The sequence below is a fragment of the Salvelinus fontinalis genome, unplaced genomic scaffold (assembly GCF_029448725.1).
Source record: "Salvelinus fontinalis isolate EN_2023a unplaced genomic scaffold, ASM2944872v1 scaffold_0075, whole genome shotgun sequence".
NCBI lineage: Eukaryota > Metazoa > Chordata > Actinopteri > Salmoniformes > Salmonidae > Salvelinus > Salvelinus fontinalis.
This window is the reverse complement of record NW_026600284.1, coordinates 127,501-147,181: the sequence shown is the minus strand read 5'-3', so window position 1 is coordinate 147,181 and position 19,681 is coordinate 127,501. Positions and strand designations below refer to the sequence as shown.

The 19,681-nt window shown below is 45.2% G+C and overlaps 1 protein-coding gene across 1 annotated transcript in view; it reads right to left on the bottom strand.

The window, feature by feature from the left end:
• Positions 1-19,681, bottom strand: part of LOC129842936 (intermembrane lipid transfer protein VPS13C-like) — a 194,313-nt gene that overhangs the window by 47,157 nt on the left and 127,475 nt on the right. Inside the window, 8 exon segments of the mRNA XM_055911643.1 lie at positions 6,593-6,706; positions 6,908-6,989; positions 7,142-7,275; positions 10,568-10,681; positions 12,403-12,514; positions 14,719-14,788; positions 14,925-15,006; positions 17,721-17,861. Coding sequence (XP_055767618.1) covers positions 6,593-6,706; positions 6,908-6,989; positions 7,142-7,275; positions 10,568-10,681; positions 12,403-12,514; positions 14,719-14,788; positions 14,925-15,006; positions 17,721-17,861 — 849 coding nt within the window.

Here is a 19,681-nt window from a genome sequence, read left to right as displayed (position 1 = left end):
GTACTACAGGCCTAACCATCTAGATATCCTGTACTACAGGCCTAACCATCTAGATATTCTGTACTACAGACCTAACCATCTAGATATCCTGTACTACAGGCCTAACCATCTAGATATCCTGTACTACAGACCTAACCATCTAGATATCCTGTACTACAGACCTAACCATCTAGATATCCTCACTACAGACCTAACCATCTAGATATCCTGTACTACAGGCCTAACCATCTAGATATCCTGTACTACAGGCCTAACCATCTAGATATCCTCACTACAGGCCTAACCATCTAGATATCCTGTACTACAGACCTAACCATCTAGATATCCTGTACTACAGGCCTAACCATCTAGATATCCTGTACTACAGACCTAACCATCTAGATATCCTGTACTACAGACCTAACCATCTATATATCCTCACTACAGACCTAACCATCTAGATATCCTCACTACAGACCTAACCATCTAGATATCCTGTACTACAGACCTAACCATCTAGATATCCTGTACTACAGACCTAACCATCTAGATATCCTCACTACAGACCTAACCATCTAGATATCCTCACTACAGACCTAACCATCTAGATATCCTGTACTACAGGCCTAACCATCTAGATATCCTGTACTACAGACCTAACCATCTAGAAATCCTGTACTACAGACCTAACCATCTAGATATCCTCACTACAGACCTAACCATCTAGATATCCTGTACTACAGACCTAACCATCTAGATATCCTGTACTACAGGCCTAACCATCTAGATATCATCACTACAGGCCTAACCATCTAGATATCCTGTACTACAGACCTAACCATCTAGATATCCTCACTACAGACCTAACCATCTAGATATCCTGTACTACAGACCTAACCATCTAGATATCCTGTACTACAGGCCTAACCATCTAGATATCCTGTACTACAGACCTAACCATCTAGATATCCTGTACTACAGGCCTAACCATCTAGATATCATCACTACAGGCCTAACCATCTAGATATCATCACTACAGGCCTAACCATCTAGATATCATCACTACAGGCCTAACCATCTAGATATCCTGTACTACAGGCCTAACCATCTAGATATCATCACTACAGGCCTAACCATCTAGATATCCTGTACTACAGACCTAACCATCTAGATATCCTGTACTACAGGCCTAACCATCTAGATATCCTGTACTACAGGCCTAACCATCTAGATATCATCACTACAGGCCTAACCATCTAGATATCCTGTACTACAGGCCTAACCATCTAGATATCATCACTACAGGCCTAACCATCTAGATATCCTGTACTACAGGCCTAACCATCTAGATATCATCACTACAGGCCTAACCATCTAGATATCCTGTACTACAGGCCTAACCATCTAGATATCCTGTACTACAGACCTAACCATCTAGATATCATCACTACAGGCCTAACCATCTAGATATCCTGTACTACAGGCCTAACCATCTAGATATCCTGTACTACAGACCTAACCATCTAGATATCCTGTACTACAGGCCTAACCATCTAGATATCCTGTACTACAGGCCTAACCATCTAGATATCATCACTACAGGCCTAACCATCTAGATATCATCACTACAGGCCTAACCATCTAGATATCATCACTACAGGCCTAACCATCTAGATATCATCACTACAGGCCTAACCATCTAGATATCCTGTACTACAGACCTAACCATCTAGATATCATCACTACAGGCCTAACCATCTAGATATCCTGTACTACAGGCCTAACCATCTAGATATCATCACTACAGGCCTAACCATCTAGATATCCTGTACTACAGGCCTAACCATCTAGATATCATCACTACAGGCCTAACCATCTAGATATCATCACTACAGGCCTAACCATCTAGATATCCTGTACTACAGACCTAACCATCTAGATATCCTGTACTACAGACCTAACCATCTAGATATCCTGTACTACAGGCCTAACCATCTAGATATCCTGTACTACAGGCCTAACCATCTAGATATCCTGTACTACAGACCTAACCATCTAGATATCCTGTACTACAGACCTAACCATCTAGATATCCTGTACTACAGACCTAACCATCTAGATATCCTCACTACAGACCTAACCATCTAGATATCCTGTACTACAGGCCTAACCATCTAGATATCCTGTACTACAGACCTATCCATCTAGATATCCTGTACTACAGACCTAACCATCTAGATATCCTGTACTACAGACCTAACCATCTAGATATCCTCACTACAGACCTAACCATCTAGATATCCTGTACTACAGACCTAACCATCTAGATATCCTGTACTACAGACCTAACCATCTAGATATCCTGTACTACAGACCTAACCATCTAGATATCCTCACTACAGACCTAACCATCTAGATATCCTGTACTACAGACCTAACCATCTAGATATCCTCACTACAGACCTAACCATCTAGATATCCTGTACTACAGACCTAACCATCTAGATATCCTGTACTACAGACCTAACCATCTAGATATCCTCACTACAGACCTAACCATCTAGATATCCTCACTACAGACCTAACCATCTAGATATCCTGTACTACAGACCTAACCATCTAGATATCCTGTACTACAGGCCTAACCATCTAGATATCCTGTACTACAGGCCTAACCATCTAGATATCCTCACTACAGACCTAACCATCTAGATATCCTGTACTACAGGCCTAACCATCTAGATATCCTGTACTACAGACCTAACCATCTAGATATCCTGTACTACAGGCCTAACCATCTAGATATCCTCACTACAGGCCTAACCATCTAGATATCCTGTACTACAGACCTAACCATCTAGATATCCTCACTACAGACCTAACCATCTAGATATCCTGTACTACAGACCTAACCATCTAGATATCCTCACTACAGACCTAACCATCTAGATATCCTGTACTACAGACCTAACCATCTAGATATCCTCACTACAGGCCTAACCATCTAGATATCCTGTACTACAGGCCTAACCATCTAGATATCCTCACTACAGACCTAACCATCTAGATATCCTGTACTATAGACCTAACCATCTAGATATCCTGTACTACAGACCTAACCATCTAGATATCCTGTACTACAGGCCTAACCATCTAGATATCCTGTACTACAGACCTAACCATCTAGATATCCTCACTACAGACCTAACCATCTAGATATCCTGTACTACAGGCCTAACCATCTAGATATCCTGTACTACAGACCTAACCATCTAGATATCCTGTACTACAGACCTAACCATCTAGATATCCTGTACTACAGACCTAACCATCTAGATATCCTGTACTACAGACCTAACCATCTAGATATCCTCACTACAGACCTAACCATCTAGATATCCTCACTACAGGCCTAACCATCTAGATATCCTGTACTACAGACCTAACCATCTAGATATCCTGTACTACAGACCTAACCATCTAGATATCCTGTACTACAGACCTAACCATCTAGATATCCTGTACTACAGACCTAACCATCTAGATATCCTGTACTACAGGCCTAACCATCTAGATATCCTGTACTACAGACCTAACCATCTAGATATCCTGTACTACAGGCCTAACCATCTAGATATCCTGTACTACAGACCTAACCATCTAGATATCCTGTACTACAGACCTAACCATCTAGATATCATCACTACAGGCCTAACCATCTAGATATCCTCACTACAGGCCTAACCATCTAGATATCCTGTACTACAGACCTAACCATCTAGATATCCTCACTACAGGCCTAACCATCTAGATATCCTGTACTACAGACCTAACCATCTAGATATCCTGTACTACAGACCTAACCATCTAGATATCCTGTACTACAGACCTAACCATCTAGATATCCTCACTACAGACCTAACCATCTAGATATCCTGTACTACAGACCTAACCATCTAGATATCCTGTACTACAGGCCTAACCATCTAGATATCCTCACTACAGACCTAACCATCTAGATATCCTGTACTACAGGCCTAACCATCTAGATATCCTGTACTACAGGCCTAACCATCTAGATATCCTGTACTACAGACCTAACCATCTAGATATCCTGTACTACAGGCCTAACCATCTAGATATCCTCACTACAGGCCTAACCATCTAGATATCCTGTACTACAGACCTAACCATCTAGATATCCTGTACTACAGGCCTAACCATCTAGATATCCTGTACTACAGGCCTAACCATCTAGATATCCTGTACTGCGGACCTAACCATCTAGATATCCTGTACTACAGGCCTAACCATCTAGATATCATCACTACAGACCTAACCATCTAGATATCCTCACTACAGACCTAACCATCTAGATATCCTGTACTACAGACCTAACCATCTAGATATCCTGTACTACAGACCTAACCATCTAGATATCCTCTACTACAGACCTAACCATCTAGATATCATCACTACAGACCTAACCATCTAGATATCCTGTATTACAGGCCTAACCATCTAGATATCATCACTACAGACCTAACCATCTAGATATCCTGTACTACAGACCTAACCATCTAGATATCCTGTACTACAGACCTAACCATCTAGATATCCTGTACTACAGACCTAACCATCTAGATATCCTGTACTACAGGCCTAACCATCTAGATATCCTGTACTACAGACCTAACCATCTAGATATCCTGTACTACAGACCTAACCATCTAGATATCCTCACTACAGGCCTAACCATCTAGATATCCTCACTACAGACCTAACCATCTAGATATCCTCACTACAGACCTAACCATCTAGATATCCTGTACTACAGGCCTAACCATCTAGATATCCTGTACTACAGGCCTAACCATCTAGATATCCTGTACTACAGACCTAACCATCTAGATATCCTGTACTACAGACCTAACCATCTAGATATCATCACTACAGGCCTAACCATCTAGATATCCTCACTACAGGCCTAACCATCTAGATATCCTGTACTACAGACCTAACCATCTAGATATCCTCACTACAGGCCTAACCATCTAGATATCCTGTACTACAGACCTAACCATCTAGATATCCTGTACTACAGACCTAACCATCTAGATATCCTGTACTACAGACCTAACCATCTAGATATCCTCACTACAGACCTAACCATCTAGATATCCTGTACTACAGACCTAACCATCTAGATATCCTGTACTACAGACCTAACCATCTAGATATCCTGTACTACAGACCTAACCATCTAGATATCCTCACTACAGGCCTAACCATCTAGATATCCTGTACTACAGACCTAACCATCTAGATATCCTGTACTACAGGCCTAACCATCTAGATATCCTGTACTACAGGCCTAACCATCTAGATATCCTGTACTACAGACCTAACCATCTAGATATCCTGTACTACAGACCTAACCATCTAGATATCCTCACTACAGGCCTAACCATCTAGATATCCTGTACTACAGACCTAACCATCTAGATATCCTGTACTACAGGCCTAACCATCTAGATATCCTGTACTACAGGCCTAACCATCTAGATATCCTGTACTACAGACCTAACCATCTAGATATCCTGTACTACAGGCCTAACCATCTAGATATCATCACTACAGACCTAACCATCTAGATATCCTCACTACAGACCTAACCATCTAGATATCCTGTACTACAGACCTAACCATCTAGATATCCTGTACTACAGGCCTAACCATCTAGATATCCTGTACTACAGGCCTAACCATCTAGATATCCTGTACTACAGACCTAACCATCTAGATATCCTGTACTACAGACCTAACCATCTAGATATCCTCACTACAGGCCTAACCATCTAGATATCCTGTACTACAGACCTAACCATCTAGATATCCTGTACTACAGGCCTAACCATCTAGATATCCTGTACTACAGGCCTAACCATCTAGATATCCTGTACTACAGACCTAACCATCTAGATATCCTGTACTACAGGCCTAACCATCTAGATATCATCACTACAGACCTAACCATCTAGATATCCTCACTACAGACCTAACCATCTAGATATCCTGTACTACAGACCTAACCATCTAGATATCCTCTACTACAGACCTAACCATCTAGATATCCTCACTACAGACCTAACCATCTAGATATCCTGTACTACAGACCTAACCATCTAGATATCCTGTACTACAGGCCTAACCATCTAGATATCCTGTACTACAGACCTAACCATCTAGATATCCTCACTACAGGCCTAACCATCTAGATATCCTCACTACAGACCTAACCATCTAGATATCCTCACTACAGACCTAACCATCTAGATATCCTGTACTACAGGCCTAACCATCTAGATATCCTGTACTACAGGCCTAACCATCTAGATATCCTGTACTACAGACCTAACCATCTAGATATCCTCACTACAGGCCTAACCATCTAGATATCCTCACTACAGACCTAACCATCTAGATATCCTGTACTACAGACCTAACCATCTAGATATCCTCACTACAGACCTAACCATCTAGATATCCAGACCGGTCACTCTAATGTCAGGAAGTGATCCTAGGAGAACAGCTGGATGGTGGTGACAGTCACCTGGAAGGGCTCGTAGAAGAAGGCCTCCACTCCTTCAGACAGGCCTCTGATCAGGCCGAACGGGTTCCCCAGGACGTCCAGGCCCAGCACCAACACATACATCTGTTTCAGGAACTGTAGAGGACAGAGAGAGGAACACGGTGGACTGGGCAGTCCTTTTTTACAATGGAAATAAGTTGCATCAAGAAGCTGTTTAATAAAGCCTCGTTGTTCTCCTCCATTATTTTAAATCGCAGTGTATCCACATAAAACAGTCACATAGGATAAAGTATATTATTCTATCTTAAGGTTTGTGAAGGAACCACGTGAACTAACCTGCTCACTGTAATGTCTGATCACAGCCCACATCAGCTTCTCTGTCCTGTAGAACTGGTAGTTCACCTCATAGTAGGCAAGTCTGGAAGGAGACAGAGACAGAGAGAGAGAGAGAGACAGAGACAGAGAGACAGAGACAGAGAGCGAGAGAGAGAGAGAGAGAGAGGATCATCAATAGCCTGGTCCCAGATCTGTTTGTGCCGTCTATCTACGGTCACGGTCAGACACACTCACTTGAAGATGAGGTCGTCTACGTCGGTGAGTGTCGCTCCAAGACTCTTCAACAGAAGGTTGACTGACTGGATGGTCATCATCTCCTGTTGACCAGACTCGTCTCCGCTAGAGCCCAGAGACAGACTGAGGTGGAGCTACAACAGAAGAATACAACATTATTCACCATAACACTAATGTTGACCAGACTCGTCTCCACTAGAGCCCAGAGACAGACTGAGGTGGAGCTACAACAGAAGAATAGAACATTATCCACCATAACACTAATGTTGACCAGACTCGTCTCCGCTAGAGCCCAGAGACAGACTGAGGTGGAGCTACAACAGAAGAATAGAACATTATCTACCATAACACTAATGTTGTCCAGTCCACTACTAATCGGAGAAGGCCCAGTCCTCCACTACTATCGGAGAAGGTCCTCCACTACTATCGGAGAAGGTCCTCCACTACTATCGGAGAAGGTCATCCACTACTATCGGAGAAGGTCCTCCACTACTATCGGAGAAGGTCCTCCACTACTATTGGAGAAGGTCATCCACTACTATTGGAGAAGGTCCTCCACTACTATCGGAGAAGGTCCTCCACTACTATTGGAGAAGGTCATCCACTACTATCGGAGAAGGTCCTCCACTACTATTGGAGAAGGTCATCCACTACTATTGGAGAAGGTCATCCACTACTATTGGAGAAGGTCCTCCACTACTATCGGAGAAGGTCCTCCACTACTATCGGAGAAGGTCCTCCACTACTATCGGAGAAGGTCCTCCACTACTATCGGAGAAGGTCCTCCACTACTATCGGAGAAGGTCCTCCACTACTATCGGAGAAGGTCCTCCACTACTATCGGAGAAGGTCCTCCACTACTATCGGAGAAGGTCCTCCACTACTATCGGAGAAGGTCCTCCACTACTATCGGAGAAGGTCCTCCACTACTATCGGAGAAGGTCCTCCACTACTATCGGAGAAGGTCCTCCACTACTATCGGAGAAGGTCCTCCACTACTATCGGAGAAGGTCCTCCACTACTATCGGAGAAGGTCCTCCACTACTATCGGAGAAGGTCCTCCACTACTATCGGAGAAGGTCCTCCACTACTATTGGAGAAGGTCCAGTCCTCCACTACTATTGGAGAAGGTCCTCCACTACTATTGGAGAAGGTCCTCCACTACTATCGGAGAAGGTCCTCCACTACTATCGGAGAAGGTCTTCCACTACTATCGGAGAAGGTCCTCCACTACTATTGGAGAAGGTCATCCACTACTATTGGAGAAGGTCCTCCACTACTATTGGAGAAGGTCCTCCACTACTATTGGAGAAGGTCCTCCACTACTATTGGAGAAGGCTTTGTCTGGCTTGCCGTTCCAAATAAAGTGCAATAAATTTTGCTCAAATAATATATATATTTTTAAAGTCGTTAGGTGTAGGCAGGGCCATACGTAAATAGGTAAACCGGGATATGACTAAATAATTAATCCACCCCTCTTGTTGAGAATGATAAACGTTTGCCATTTTAAAGCACATTTCCTGCAATTCTACACATTTTGACATGTCTTAGTGGCCCCTGGAGGTCGTGAGGGGTCGTGGGCTGGGGGTCGTGGCCCCTGGGGGATGTAATCTGGACATGATGACTAGGAGATTTAGATCGGTAGGTAAATTAGACTAACCAGCTAACTAACATGAGCTAGTTGATCAACTGATCACTTCTGACTGGTTATAAATGTCTCTCTAAGGTCTGTCAGTGAACGATACAAGATGCACTCGCTAATAACCAAATTACACTTTGTGCCTTTTATCATTACAACAGCAGAGTGGTCCGTATTGACCCTGTTCTGGGTCCGGTACCGGATCGCTGTCCGCCGGTTGTGTAAGGCTGACATAGAGGAATATAACATTAGTTAATAATACTGTCATCTCCTGCTGCCCAGACTCACTCTTTAATAAGAACCTGGCGAGCATTTTACATCAGAAACAAAGCCAACAACGGGACAGGAAAGAAACAAGTGATCTCTGTCTTGGCCAGAGAATGAGGAAGTGATGAGAGGGAGAAAGGAGGGAGAGAGAGAATGAGGAAGGGATGAGAGGGAGAAAGGAAGGAGAGAGAGAATGAGGAAGGGATGAGAGGGAGAAAAGAGGGAGAGAGAGAATGAGGAAGGGATGAGAGGGAGAAAGGAGGGAGAGAGAGAATGAGGAAGGGATGAGAGGGAGAAAGGAAGGAGAGAGAATGAGGAAGTGACGAGAGGGAGAAAGGAGGGAGAGAGAGAATGAGGAAGGGATGAGAGGGAGAAAGGAAGGAGAGAGAGAATGAGGAAGTGACGAGAGAGAATGAGGAAGGGATGAGAGGGAGAAAGGAAGGAGAGAAAATGAGGAAGTGACGAGAGGGAGAAAGGAGGGAGAGAGAGAATGAGGAAGGGATGAGAGGGAGAAAGGAGGGAGAGAGAGAGAATGAGAAGGGGATGAGAGGTAGAAAGGAAGGAGAGAGAATGAGGAAGTGACGAGAGGGAGAAAGGAAGGAGAGAGAATGAGGAAGGGATGAGAGGGAGAAAGGAAGGAGAGAGAATGAGAAGGGGATGAGAGGTAGAAAGGAGGGAGAGAGAGAATGAGAAGGGGATGAGAGGTAGAAAGGAAGGACAGAGAGAATGAGGAAGGGATGAGAGGGAGAAAGGAAGGAGAGAGAGAGAATGAGGAAGGGATGAGAGGGAGAAAGGAAGGAGAGAGAATGAGGAAGTGACGAGAGGGAGAAAGGAGGGAGAGAGAGAATGAGGAAGGGATGAGAGGGAGAAAGGAAGGAGAGAGAATGAGGAAGGGATGAGAGGGAGAAAGGAAGGAGAGAGAGAATGAGGAAGTGACGAGAGGGAGAAAGGAGGGAGAGAGAGAATGAGGAAGGGACGAGAGGGAGAAAGGAAGGAGAGAGAGAATGAGGAAGGGATGAGAGGGAGAAAAGAGGGAGAGAGAGAGAATGAGGAAGGGATGAGAGGGAGAAAAGAGGGAGAGAGAGAATGAGGAAGGGATGAGAGGGAGAAAGGAATGAGAGGGAGAAAGGAGGGAGAGAGAGAATGAGGAAGGGATGAGAGGGAGAAAAGAGGGAGAGAGAGAGAGAATGAGGAAGGGATGAGAGGGAGAAAAGAGGGAGAGAGAGAATGAGGAAGGGATGAGAGGGAGAAAGGAAGGAGAGAGAGAGAATGAGGAAGGGATGAGAGGGAGAAAGGAAGGAGAGAGAGAATGAGGAAGGGATGAGAGGGAGAAAGGAGGGAGAGAGAGAATGAGGAAGGGATGAGAGGGAGAAAGGAAGGAGAGAGAGAATGAGGAAGGGATGAGAGGGAGAAAGGAGGGAGAGAGAGAATGAGGAAGGGATGAGAGGGAGAAAGGAGGGAGAGAGAGAATGAGGAAGGGATGAGAGGGAGAAAGGAGGGAGAGAATGAGAGATTCCTACTTTGATGGGGGAGATGTGGAAGTATTCAAAGAAGCTGAGGCCTGAGTTGTCTGTCATGGACGCCTCCATCAATTCAGCCTGTAACATCTCCAAGTCCTTCTCTATCAGCTTGGTCTGGAGAGGAGAGAGGAGAGGGGGAGAGAGGGGGAGGGGGAGGGGGGAGAGAGAGAGAGAGGGAGGGGGAGGGGGGGGAGAGGGAGAGGGAGAGAGAGAAAGATGAGACATTTGAGATCATGGTCGAAAGACAAGGTTAAGTGATTTGTCCATGTGTGTTTCAGTAACAGGGTCTGGACGGCTCCTAGGAAGGTTAAGTGATGTGTCCATGTGTGTTTCAGTAACAGGGTCTGGACGGCTCCTAGGAAGGTTAAGTGATGTGTCCATGTGTGTTTCAGTAACAGGGTCTGGACGGCTCCTAGGAAGGTTAAGGGATTTGTCCATGTGTGTTTCAGTAACAGGGTCTGGACGGCTCCTAGGAAGCCCTGGTCAATCTTCACAGCCATCTGCTGGACCCTCTACAGCATCTATTCTAATACTCTGCAATTCCAACATAAAGTAGACATGTTTAAACTCCTTAAATTCCTATTTCCTGGTTATGTCTTTCTTCTAACACCAGGGGGCAGTATTTCCCATGTTTACACTACAGTACATTCTTCTATCATGAGTACCAGCGCCCTTTTCTGTCCACTTCAACCATCGCCTCAGAGGCATCTGCTTGTGTGTCTGTAGTTACCGTCTGTTGGTCAACGTGTGTTTCAGCAGCTGGGGTGTCTGGTTCTGCAACTGGCTGGGTCTCTAGATGTGTCTCTGGCCGCGTCCCTGGCCGTGTCCCTGGCCGTGTCCCTGGCTGGGTCTCTAGATGTGTCTGTGTCCCTAACTCTACCTGCGTCCCTGGCCGTGTCCCTGGCCGTGTCCCTGGCCGTGTCCCTGGCTGGGTCTCTAGATGTGTCTGTGTCCCTAACTCTACCTGCGTCCCTGGCCGCGTCCCTGGCCGTGTCCCTGGCTGGGTCTCTAGATGTGTCTGTGTCCCTAACTCTAGCTGTGTCTCTGGCCGCGTCCCTGGCCGTGTCTCTGGCCGTGTCCCTGGCCGTGTCTCTGGCCGTGTCCCTGGCCCTGTCCCTGGCTGGGTCTCTAGATGTGTCTGTGTCTCTGGCCGTGTCCCTGGCCGTGTCTCTGGCCGTGTCCCTGGCTGGGTCTCTAGATGTGTCTGTGTCTCTGGCCGTGTCCCTGGCCGTGTCTCTGGCCGTGTCCCTGGCCCTGTCCCTGGCTGGGTCTCTAGATGTGTCTGTGTCTCTGGCCGCGTCCCTGGCCGTGTCTCTGGCCGTGTCCCTGGCCGTGTCTCTGGCCGTGTCCCTGGCCCTGTCCCTGGCTGGGTCTCTAGATGTGTCTGTGTCTCTGGCCGTGTCCCTGGCCGTGTCTCTGGCCGTGTCCCTGGCCCTGTCCCTGGCTGGGTCTCTAGATGTGTCTGTGTCTCTGGCCGCGTCCCTGGCCGTGTCTCTGGCCGTGTCCCTGGCCCTGTCCCTGGCTGGGTCTCTAGATGTGTCTGTGTCTCTGGCCGCGTCCCTGGCCGTGTCTCTGGCCGTGTCCCTGGCCCTGTCCCTGGCTGGGTCTCTAGATGTGTCTGTGTCCCTAACTCTAGCTGTGTCTCTGGCCGCGTCCCTGGCCGTGTCCCTGGCTGTGTCCCTGGCCGTGTCCCCGGCTGGGTCTCTAGATGTGTCTGTGTCCCTAACTCTAGCTGCGTCTCTGGCCGTGTCCCCGGCCGTGTCCCTGGCTGGGTCTCTAGATGTGTCTGTGTCCCTGGCCGCATCCCCGGCCGTGTCTGTGTCTAGGTCAGTTACCTTCTGTTTGTCCACATGTGATTCAGCAGCTGGAGTGAACAGGGCCAAGATGGCTCCCAGGAATCCCTGGTCAATCTTCACAGCCATCTCCTGGACCAGTACCATGAAGTACCTTTAACACAGATCACAGTACAACTACTGGGTCAGAGAGAGACTGGTGAAGGACTCACCCTGAACTAAAACACAGATCAGAGAGACTGGTGAAGGATTCACCCCCTGAACTAAAACACAGATCAGAGAGACTGGTGAAGGATTCACCCTGAACTAAAACACAGATCAGAGAGACTGGTGAAGGATTCACCCTGAACTAAAACACAGATCAGAGAGACTGGTGAAGGATTCACCCTGAACTAAAACACAGATCAGAGAGACTGGTGAAGGATTCACCCTGAACTAAAACACAGATCAGAGAGACTGGTGAAGGACTCACCCTGAACTAAAACACAGATCAGAGAGACTGGTGAAGGATTCACCCTGAACTAAAACACAGATCAGAGAGACTGGTGAAGGATTCAACCCTGAACTAAAACACAGATCAGAGAGACTGGTGAAGGATTCACCCTGAACTAAAACACAGATCAGAGAGACTGGTGAAGGATTCAACCATGAACTAAAACACAGATCAGAGAGACTGGTGAAGGACTCACCCTGAACTAAAACACAGATCAGAGAGACTGGTGAAGGATTCACCCTGAACTAAAACACAGATCAGAGAGACTGGTGAAGGATTCACCCTGAACTAAAACACAGATCAGAGAGACTGGTGAAGGATTCACCCTGAACTAAAACACAGATCAGAGAGACTGGTGAAGGATTCACCCTGAACTAAAACACAGATCAGAGAGACTGGTGAAGGACTCACCCTGAACTAAAACACAGATCAGAGAGACTGGTGAAGGATTCACCCTGAACTAAAACACAGATCAGAGAGACTGGTGAAGGATTCACCCTGAACTAAAACACAGATCAGAGAGACTGGTGAAGGATTCAACCCTGAACTAAAACACAGACCAGAGAGACTGGTGAAGGACTCACCCTGAACTAAAACACAGATCAGAGAGACTGGTGAAGGATTCACCCTGAACTAAAACACAGACCAGAGAGACTGGTGAAGGATTCACCCTGAACTAAAACACAGATCAGAGAGACTGGTGAAGGACTCAACCCTGAACTAAAACACAGACCAGAGAGACTGGTGAAGGATTCACCCTGAACTAAAACACAGATCAGAGAGACTGGTGAAGGACTCACCCTGAACTAAAACACAGATCAGAGAGACTGGTGAAGGATTCAACCTGAACTAAAACACAGATCAGAGAGACTGGTGAAGGACTCAACCCTGAACTAAAACACAGACCAGAGAGACTGGTGAAGGATTCAACCTGAACTAAAACACAGATCAGAGAGACTGGTGAAGGATTCACCCTGAACTAAAACACAGATCAGAGAGACTGGTGAAGGATTCACCCTGAACTAAAACACAGGTCAGAGAGACTGGTGAAGGACTCAACCCTGAACTAAAACACAGATCAGAGAGACTGGTGAAGGACTCACCCCTGAACTAAAACACAGATCAGAGAGACTGGTGAAGGACTCACCCCTGAACTAAAACACAGATCAGAGAGACTGGTGAAGGACTCACCCCTGAACTAAAACACAGATCAGAGAGACTGGTGAAGGACTCACCCCTGAACTAAAACACAGATCAGAGAGACTGGTGAAGGACTCACCCTGAACTAAAACACAGATCAGAGAGACTGGTGAAGGATTCACCCTGAAATAAAACACAGATCAGAGAGACTGGTGAAGGATTCACCCTGAACTAAAACACAGATCAGAGAGTCTGGTGAAGGACTCACCCTGAACTAAAACACAGGTCAGAGAGACTGGTGAAGGATTCACCCTGAACTAAAACACAGATCAGAGAGACTGGTGAAGGATTCACCCTGAACTAAAACACAGATCAGAGAGACTGGAGAAGGATTCAACCCTGAACTAAAACACAGATCAGAGAGTCTGGTGAAGGATTCACCCTGAACTAAAACACGACACTAAAACGAAATATCAATCAAGGACAACGTCTCTTTAACTATAAAGGGTTAAGTGTACACTAAAAATAAGTGTGTGCACTAAAAATAAGTGTGTACACTAAACAGAAGTGTGCACACTAAACAGAAGTGTGTACACGAAACAGAAGTGTGTATACTAAACAGAAGTGTGCACACTAAACAGAAGTGTGCACACTAAACAGAAGTGTGCACACTAAACAGAAGTGTGCACACTAACAGTGATGGGGGGTATAAGCAGAAGACTCACTTGAACTGCGTGACCTGACTGTGTTGGTTAAACCTGGTGATGATGCTGATGTCCATAAAAGGCTTTGGTTCTGAGGACGAAAGACACAGAGAACCAATTAGAAAACACCAGTATGTACACGCACACACACACACACACACACACACACACACACACACACACACACACACACACACACACACACACACCGCGGAGACCGCAGTTACCTGAGTCCAGAGCGATGGACTTCGGAGGAGGAACAGGGTGGAATACAATGGGAAATATCGCTCCAGTCAACTGGTTGTCTACCTGGAACACACACCGTAAAGACAAGGCTTTAATATCACCAGAGATACCTGGAACACAAGGCTTTAATATCACCAGAGATACCTGGAACACAAGGGTTTAATATCACCAGAGATACCTGGAACACAAGGGTTTAATATCACCAGAGATACCTGGAACACAAGGGTTTAATATCACCAAAGATACCTGGAACACACGCCGTAAAGACAAGGGTCTAATATCACCAGAGATACCTGGAACACAAGGGTTTAATATCACCAGAGATACCTGGAACACACACCGTAAAGACAAGGGTTTAATATCACCAGAGATACCTGGAACACACGCCGTAAAGACAAGGGTTTAATATCACCAGAGATACCTGGAACACCAGAGATACCTGGAACACACGCCGTAAAGACAAGGGTTTAATATCACCAGAGATACCTGGAACACCAGAGATACCTGGAACACACGCCGTAAAGACAAGGGTTTAATATCACCAGAGATACCTGGAACACCAGAGATACCTGGAACACACGCCGTAAAGACAAGGGTTTAATATCACCAGAGATACCTGGAACACACGCCGTAAAGACAAGGGTTTAATATCACCAGAGATACCTGGAACACACGCCGTAAAGGGTTTAATATCACCAGAGATACCTGGAACACACGCCGTAAAGGGTTTAATATCACCAGAGATACCTGGAACACCAGAGATACCTGGAACACACACCGTAAAGACAAGGGTTTAATATCACCAGAGATACCTGGAACACAAGGGTTTAATATCACCAGAGATACCTGGAACACACGCCCTAAAGGGTTTAATATCACCAGAGATACCTGGAACACACGCCGTAAAGGGTTTAATATCACCAGAGATACCTGGAACACCAGAGATACCTGGAACACCAGAGATACCTGGAACACCAGAGATACCTGGAACACACGCCCTAAAGACAAGGGTTTAATATCACCAGAGATACCTGGAACACAAGGGTTTAATATCACCAGAGATACCTGGAACACACGCCGTAAAGACAAGGGTTTAATATCACCAGAGATACCTGGAACACAAGGGTTTAATATCACCAGAGATACCTGGAACACAAGGGTTTAATATCACCAGAGATACCTGGAACACAAGGGTTTAATATCACCAGAGATACCTGGAACACACGCCGTAAAGACAAGGGTTTAATATCACCAGAGATACCTGGAACACACACCGTAAAGACAAGGGTTTAATATCACCAGAGATACCTGGAACACACGCCGCAAAGACAAGGGTTTAATATCACCAGAGATACCTGGAACACAAGGGTTTAATATCACCAGAGATACCTGGAACACAAGGGTTTAATATCACCAGAGATACCTGGAACACACGCCCTAAAGGGTTTAATATCACCAGAGATACCTGGAACACAAGGGTTTAATATCACCAGAGATACCTGGAACACACGCCGTAAAGACAAGGGTTTAATATCACCAGAGATACCTGGAACACAAGGGTTTAATATCACCAGAGATACCTGGAACACACGCCGTAAAGACAAGGGTTTAATATCACCAGAGATACCTGGAACACAAGGGTTTAATATCACCAGAGATACCTGGAACACACGCCGTAAAGACAAGGGTTTAATATCACCAGAGATACCTGGAACACACGCCGTAAAGGGTTTAATATCACCAGAGATACCTGGAACACACGCCCTAAAGACAAGGGTTTAATATCACCAGAGATACCTGGAACACAAGGGTTTAATATCACCAGAGATACCTGGAACACACGCCGTAAAGGGTTTAATATCACCAGAGATACCTGGAACACACGCCGTAAAGACAAAGGGTTTAATATCACCAGAGATACCTGGAACACCAGAGATACCTGGAACACCAGAGATACCTGGAACACACGCTGTAAAGACAATATGTTCTTCCACAACATGTGTAGCTTGCTTGATGTAAAAGTAAAACTGTTCTTATCTGACAGACGGTCGGGTTAGGGGTTATTCTGCCAGTTACCTGGAGCCAATAGACTTCTCTGGTGAGGAGACTGTTTAAACTAGGGTTAGGGTGTAGGTTTAGGGGTTAGGGTGTAGTATATGTAGGGGTTAGGGTGTAAGTTTAGGGGTTAGAGTGTAGTATATGTAGGGGTTAGGGTGTAGTATATGTAGGGGTTAGGGTGTTACCTGTAGCCAGTGTAGCTGGGCCCGGAGACTTCTCTGATGAGGTGACTGTTTAAACTAGGGTTAGGGTGTAGGTGTAGGGGTTAGTGTGTAGTATATGTAGAGGTTAGCGTGTTACCTGCAGCCAGTGTAGCTGGGCCCGGAGACTTCTCTGATGAGGTGACTGTTTAAACTAGGGTTAGGGTGTAGGTGTAGGGGTTAGTGTGTAGTATATGTAGGGGTTAGGGTGTTACCTGTAGCCAGTGTAGCTGGGCCCGGAGACTTCTCTGATGAGGTAACTGTTTAAACGAGGGTTAGGGTGTAGGGGTTAGGGTGTAGGGAGTAGTATATATGTAGGGGTTAGGGTGTAGGGGTTAGGGTGTAGGGGTTAGGGTGTAGGGGTTAGGGTGTAGGGGTTAGGGTGTAGGGGTTAGGGTGTAGGGGTTAGGGTGTAGGGAGTAGTATATATGTAGGGGTTAGGGTGTAGGGGTTAGGGTGTAGGGAGAAGTATATATATGTAGAGGTTAGGGTGTAGGGGTGTAGGGGTGGGGATGTTACCTGTAGCCAGTGTAGCTGGGCCCGGAGACTTCTCTGATGAGGTGACTGTTTAAACTCCACCTGAATCCCAGACAGGAAGTTCCTCCTGATATTACTGGAAAAGGGCTGACGCATCACCATGGGAACCTTCCCAAAGTTCACCTGCATAGGTAAAGAAGCTAAATAGTCACATCCATGTCTGTTTCCCCTACTTTGATGGTTTGGGTTCTAGACATCTCCAATAAAACAGATCAGATGGTTTGGGTTCTAGACATCTCCAATAAAACAGATCAGATGGTTTGGGTTCTAGACATCTCTAATAAAGCAGATCAGATGGTTTGGGTTCTAGACATCTCCAATAAAACAGATCAGATGGTTTGGGTTCTAGACATCTCTAATAAAACAGATCAGATGGTTTGGGTTCTAGACATCTCCAATAAAACAGATCAGATGGTTTGGGTTCTAGACATCTCCAATAAAACAGATCAGATGGTTTGGGTTCTAGACATCTCCAATAAAACAGATCAGATGGTTTGGGTTCTAGACATCTCCAATAAAACAGATCAGATGGTTTGGGTTCTAGACATCTCCAATAAAACAGATCAGATGGTTTGGGTTCTAGACATCTCTAATAAAACAGATCAGATGGTTTGGGTTCTAGACATCTCTAATAAAGCAGATCAGATGGTTTGGGTTCTAGACATCTCCAATAAAACAGATCAGATGGTTTGGGTTCTAGACATCTCTAATAAAACAGATCAGATGGTTTGGGTTCTAGACATCTCTAATAAAACAGATCAGATGGTTTGGGTTCTAGATATCTCCAATAAAACAGATCAGATGGTTTGGGTTCCAGACATCTCCAATAAAGCAGATGAGATGGTTTGGGTTCTAGACATCTCCAATAAAACAGTTCAGATGGTTTGGGTTCTAGACATCTCTAATAAAACAGATCAGATGGTTTGGGTTCTAGACATCTCTAATAAAACAGATCAGATGGTTTGGGTTCTAGACATCTCTAATAAAACAGATCAGATGGTTTGGGTTCTAGACATCTCTAATAAAACAGATCAGATGGGTTGGGTTCTAGACATCTCTAATAAAACAGATCAGATGGTTTGGGTTCTAGACATCTCTAATAAAACAGATCAGATGGTTTGGGTTCTAGACATCTCCAATAAAACAGATCAGATGGTTTGGGTACTAGACATCTCCAATAAAACAGATCAGATGGTTTGGGTTCTAGACATCTCCAATAAAACAGATCAGATGGTTTGGGTTCTAGACATCTCCAATAAAACAGATCAGATGGTTTGGGTTCTAGACATCTCCAATAAAACAGATCAGATGGTTTGGGTTCTAGATATCTCCAATAAAACAGATCAGATGGTTTGGGTTCTAGACATCTCTAATAAAACAGATGGTTTGGGTTCTAGACATCTCCAATAAAACAGATCAGATGGTTTGGGTTCTAGACATCTCTAATAAAACAGATCAGATGGTTTGGGTTCTAGACATCTCTAATAAAACAGATCAGATGGTTTGGGTTCTAGACATCTCCAATAAAACAGATCAGATGGTTTGGGTTCTAGACATCTCTAATAAAACAGATCAGATGCTTTGGGTTCTAGACATCTCTAATAAAACAGATCAGATGGTTTGGGTTCTAGATATCTCCAATAAAACAGATCAGATGGTTTGGGTTCTAGACATCTCCAATAAATCAGATCAGATGGTTTGGGTTCTAGCCATCTCTAATAAAACAGATCAGATGGTTTGGGTTCTAGCCATCTCTAATAAATCAGATCAGATGGTTTGGGTTCTAGACATCTCTAATAAATCAGATCAGATGTTTTGGGTTCTAGACATCTCTAATAAAGCAGATCAGATGGTTTGGGTTCTAGACATCTCTAATAAAACAGATCAGATAGTTTGGGTTCTAGACATCTCCAATGAAGCAGATCAGATGGTTTGGGTTCTAG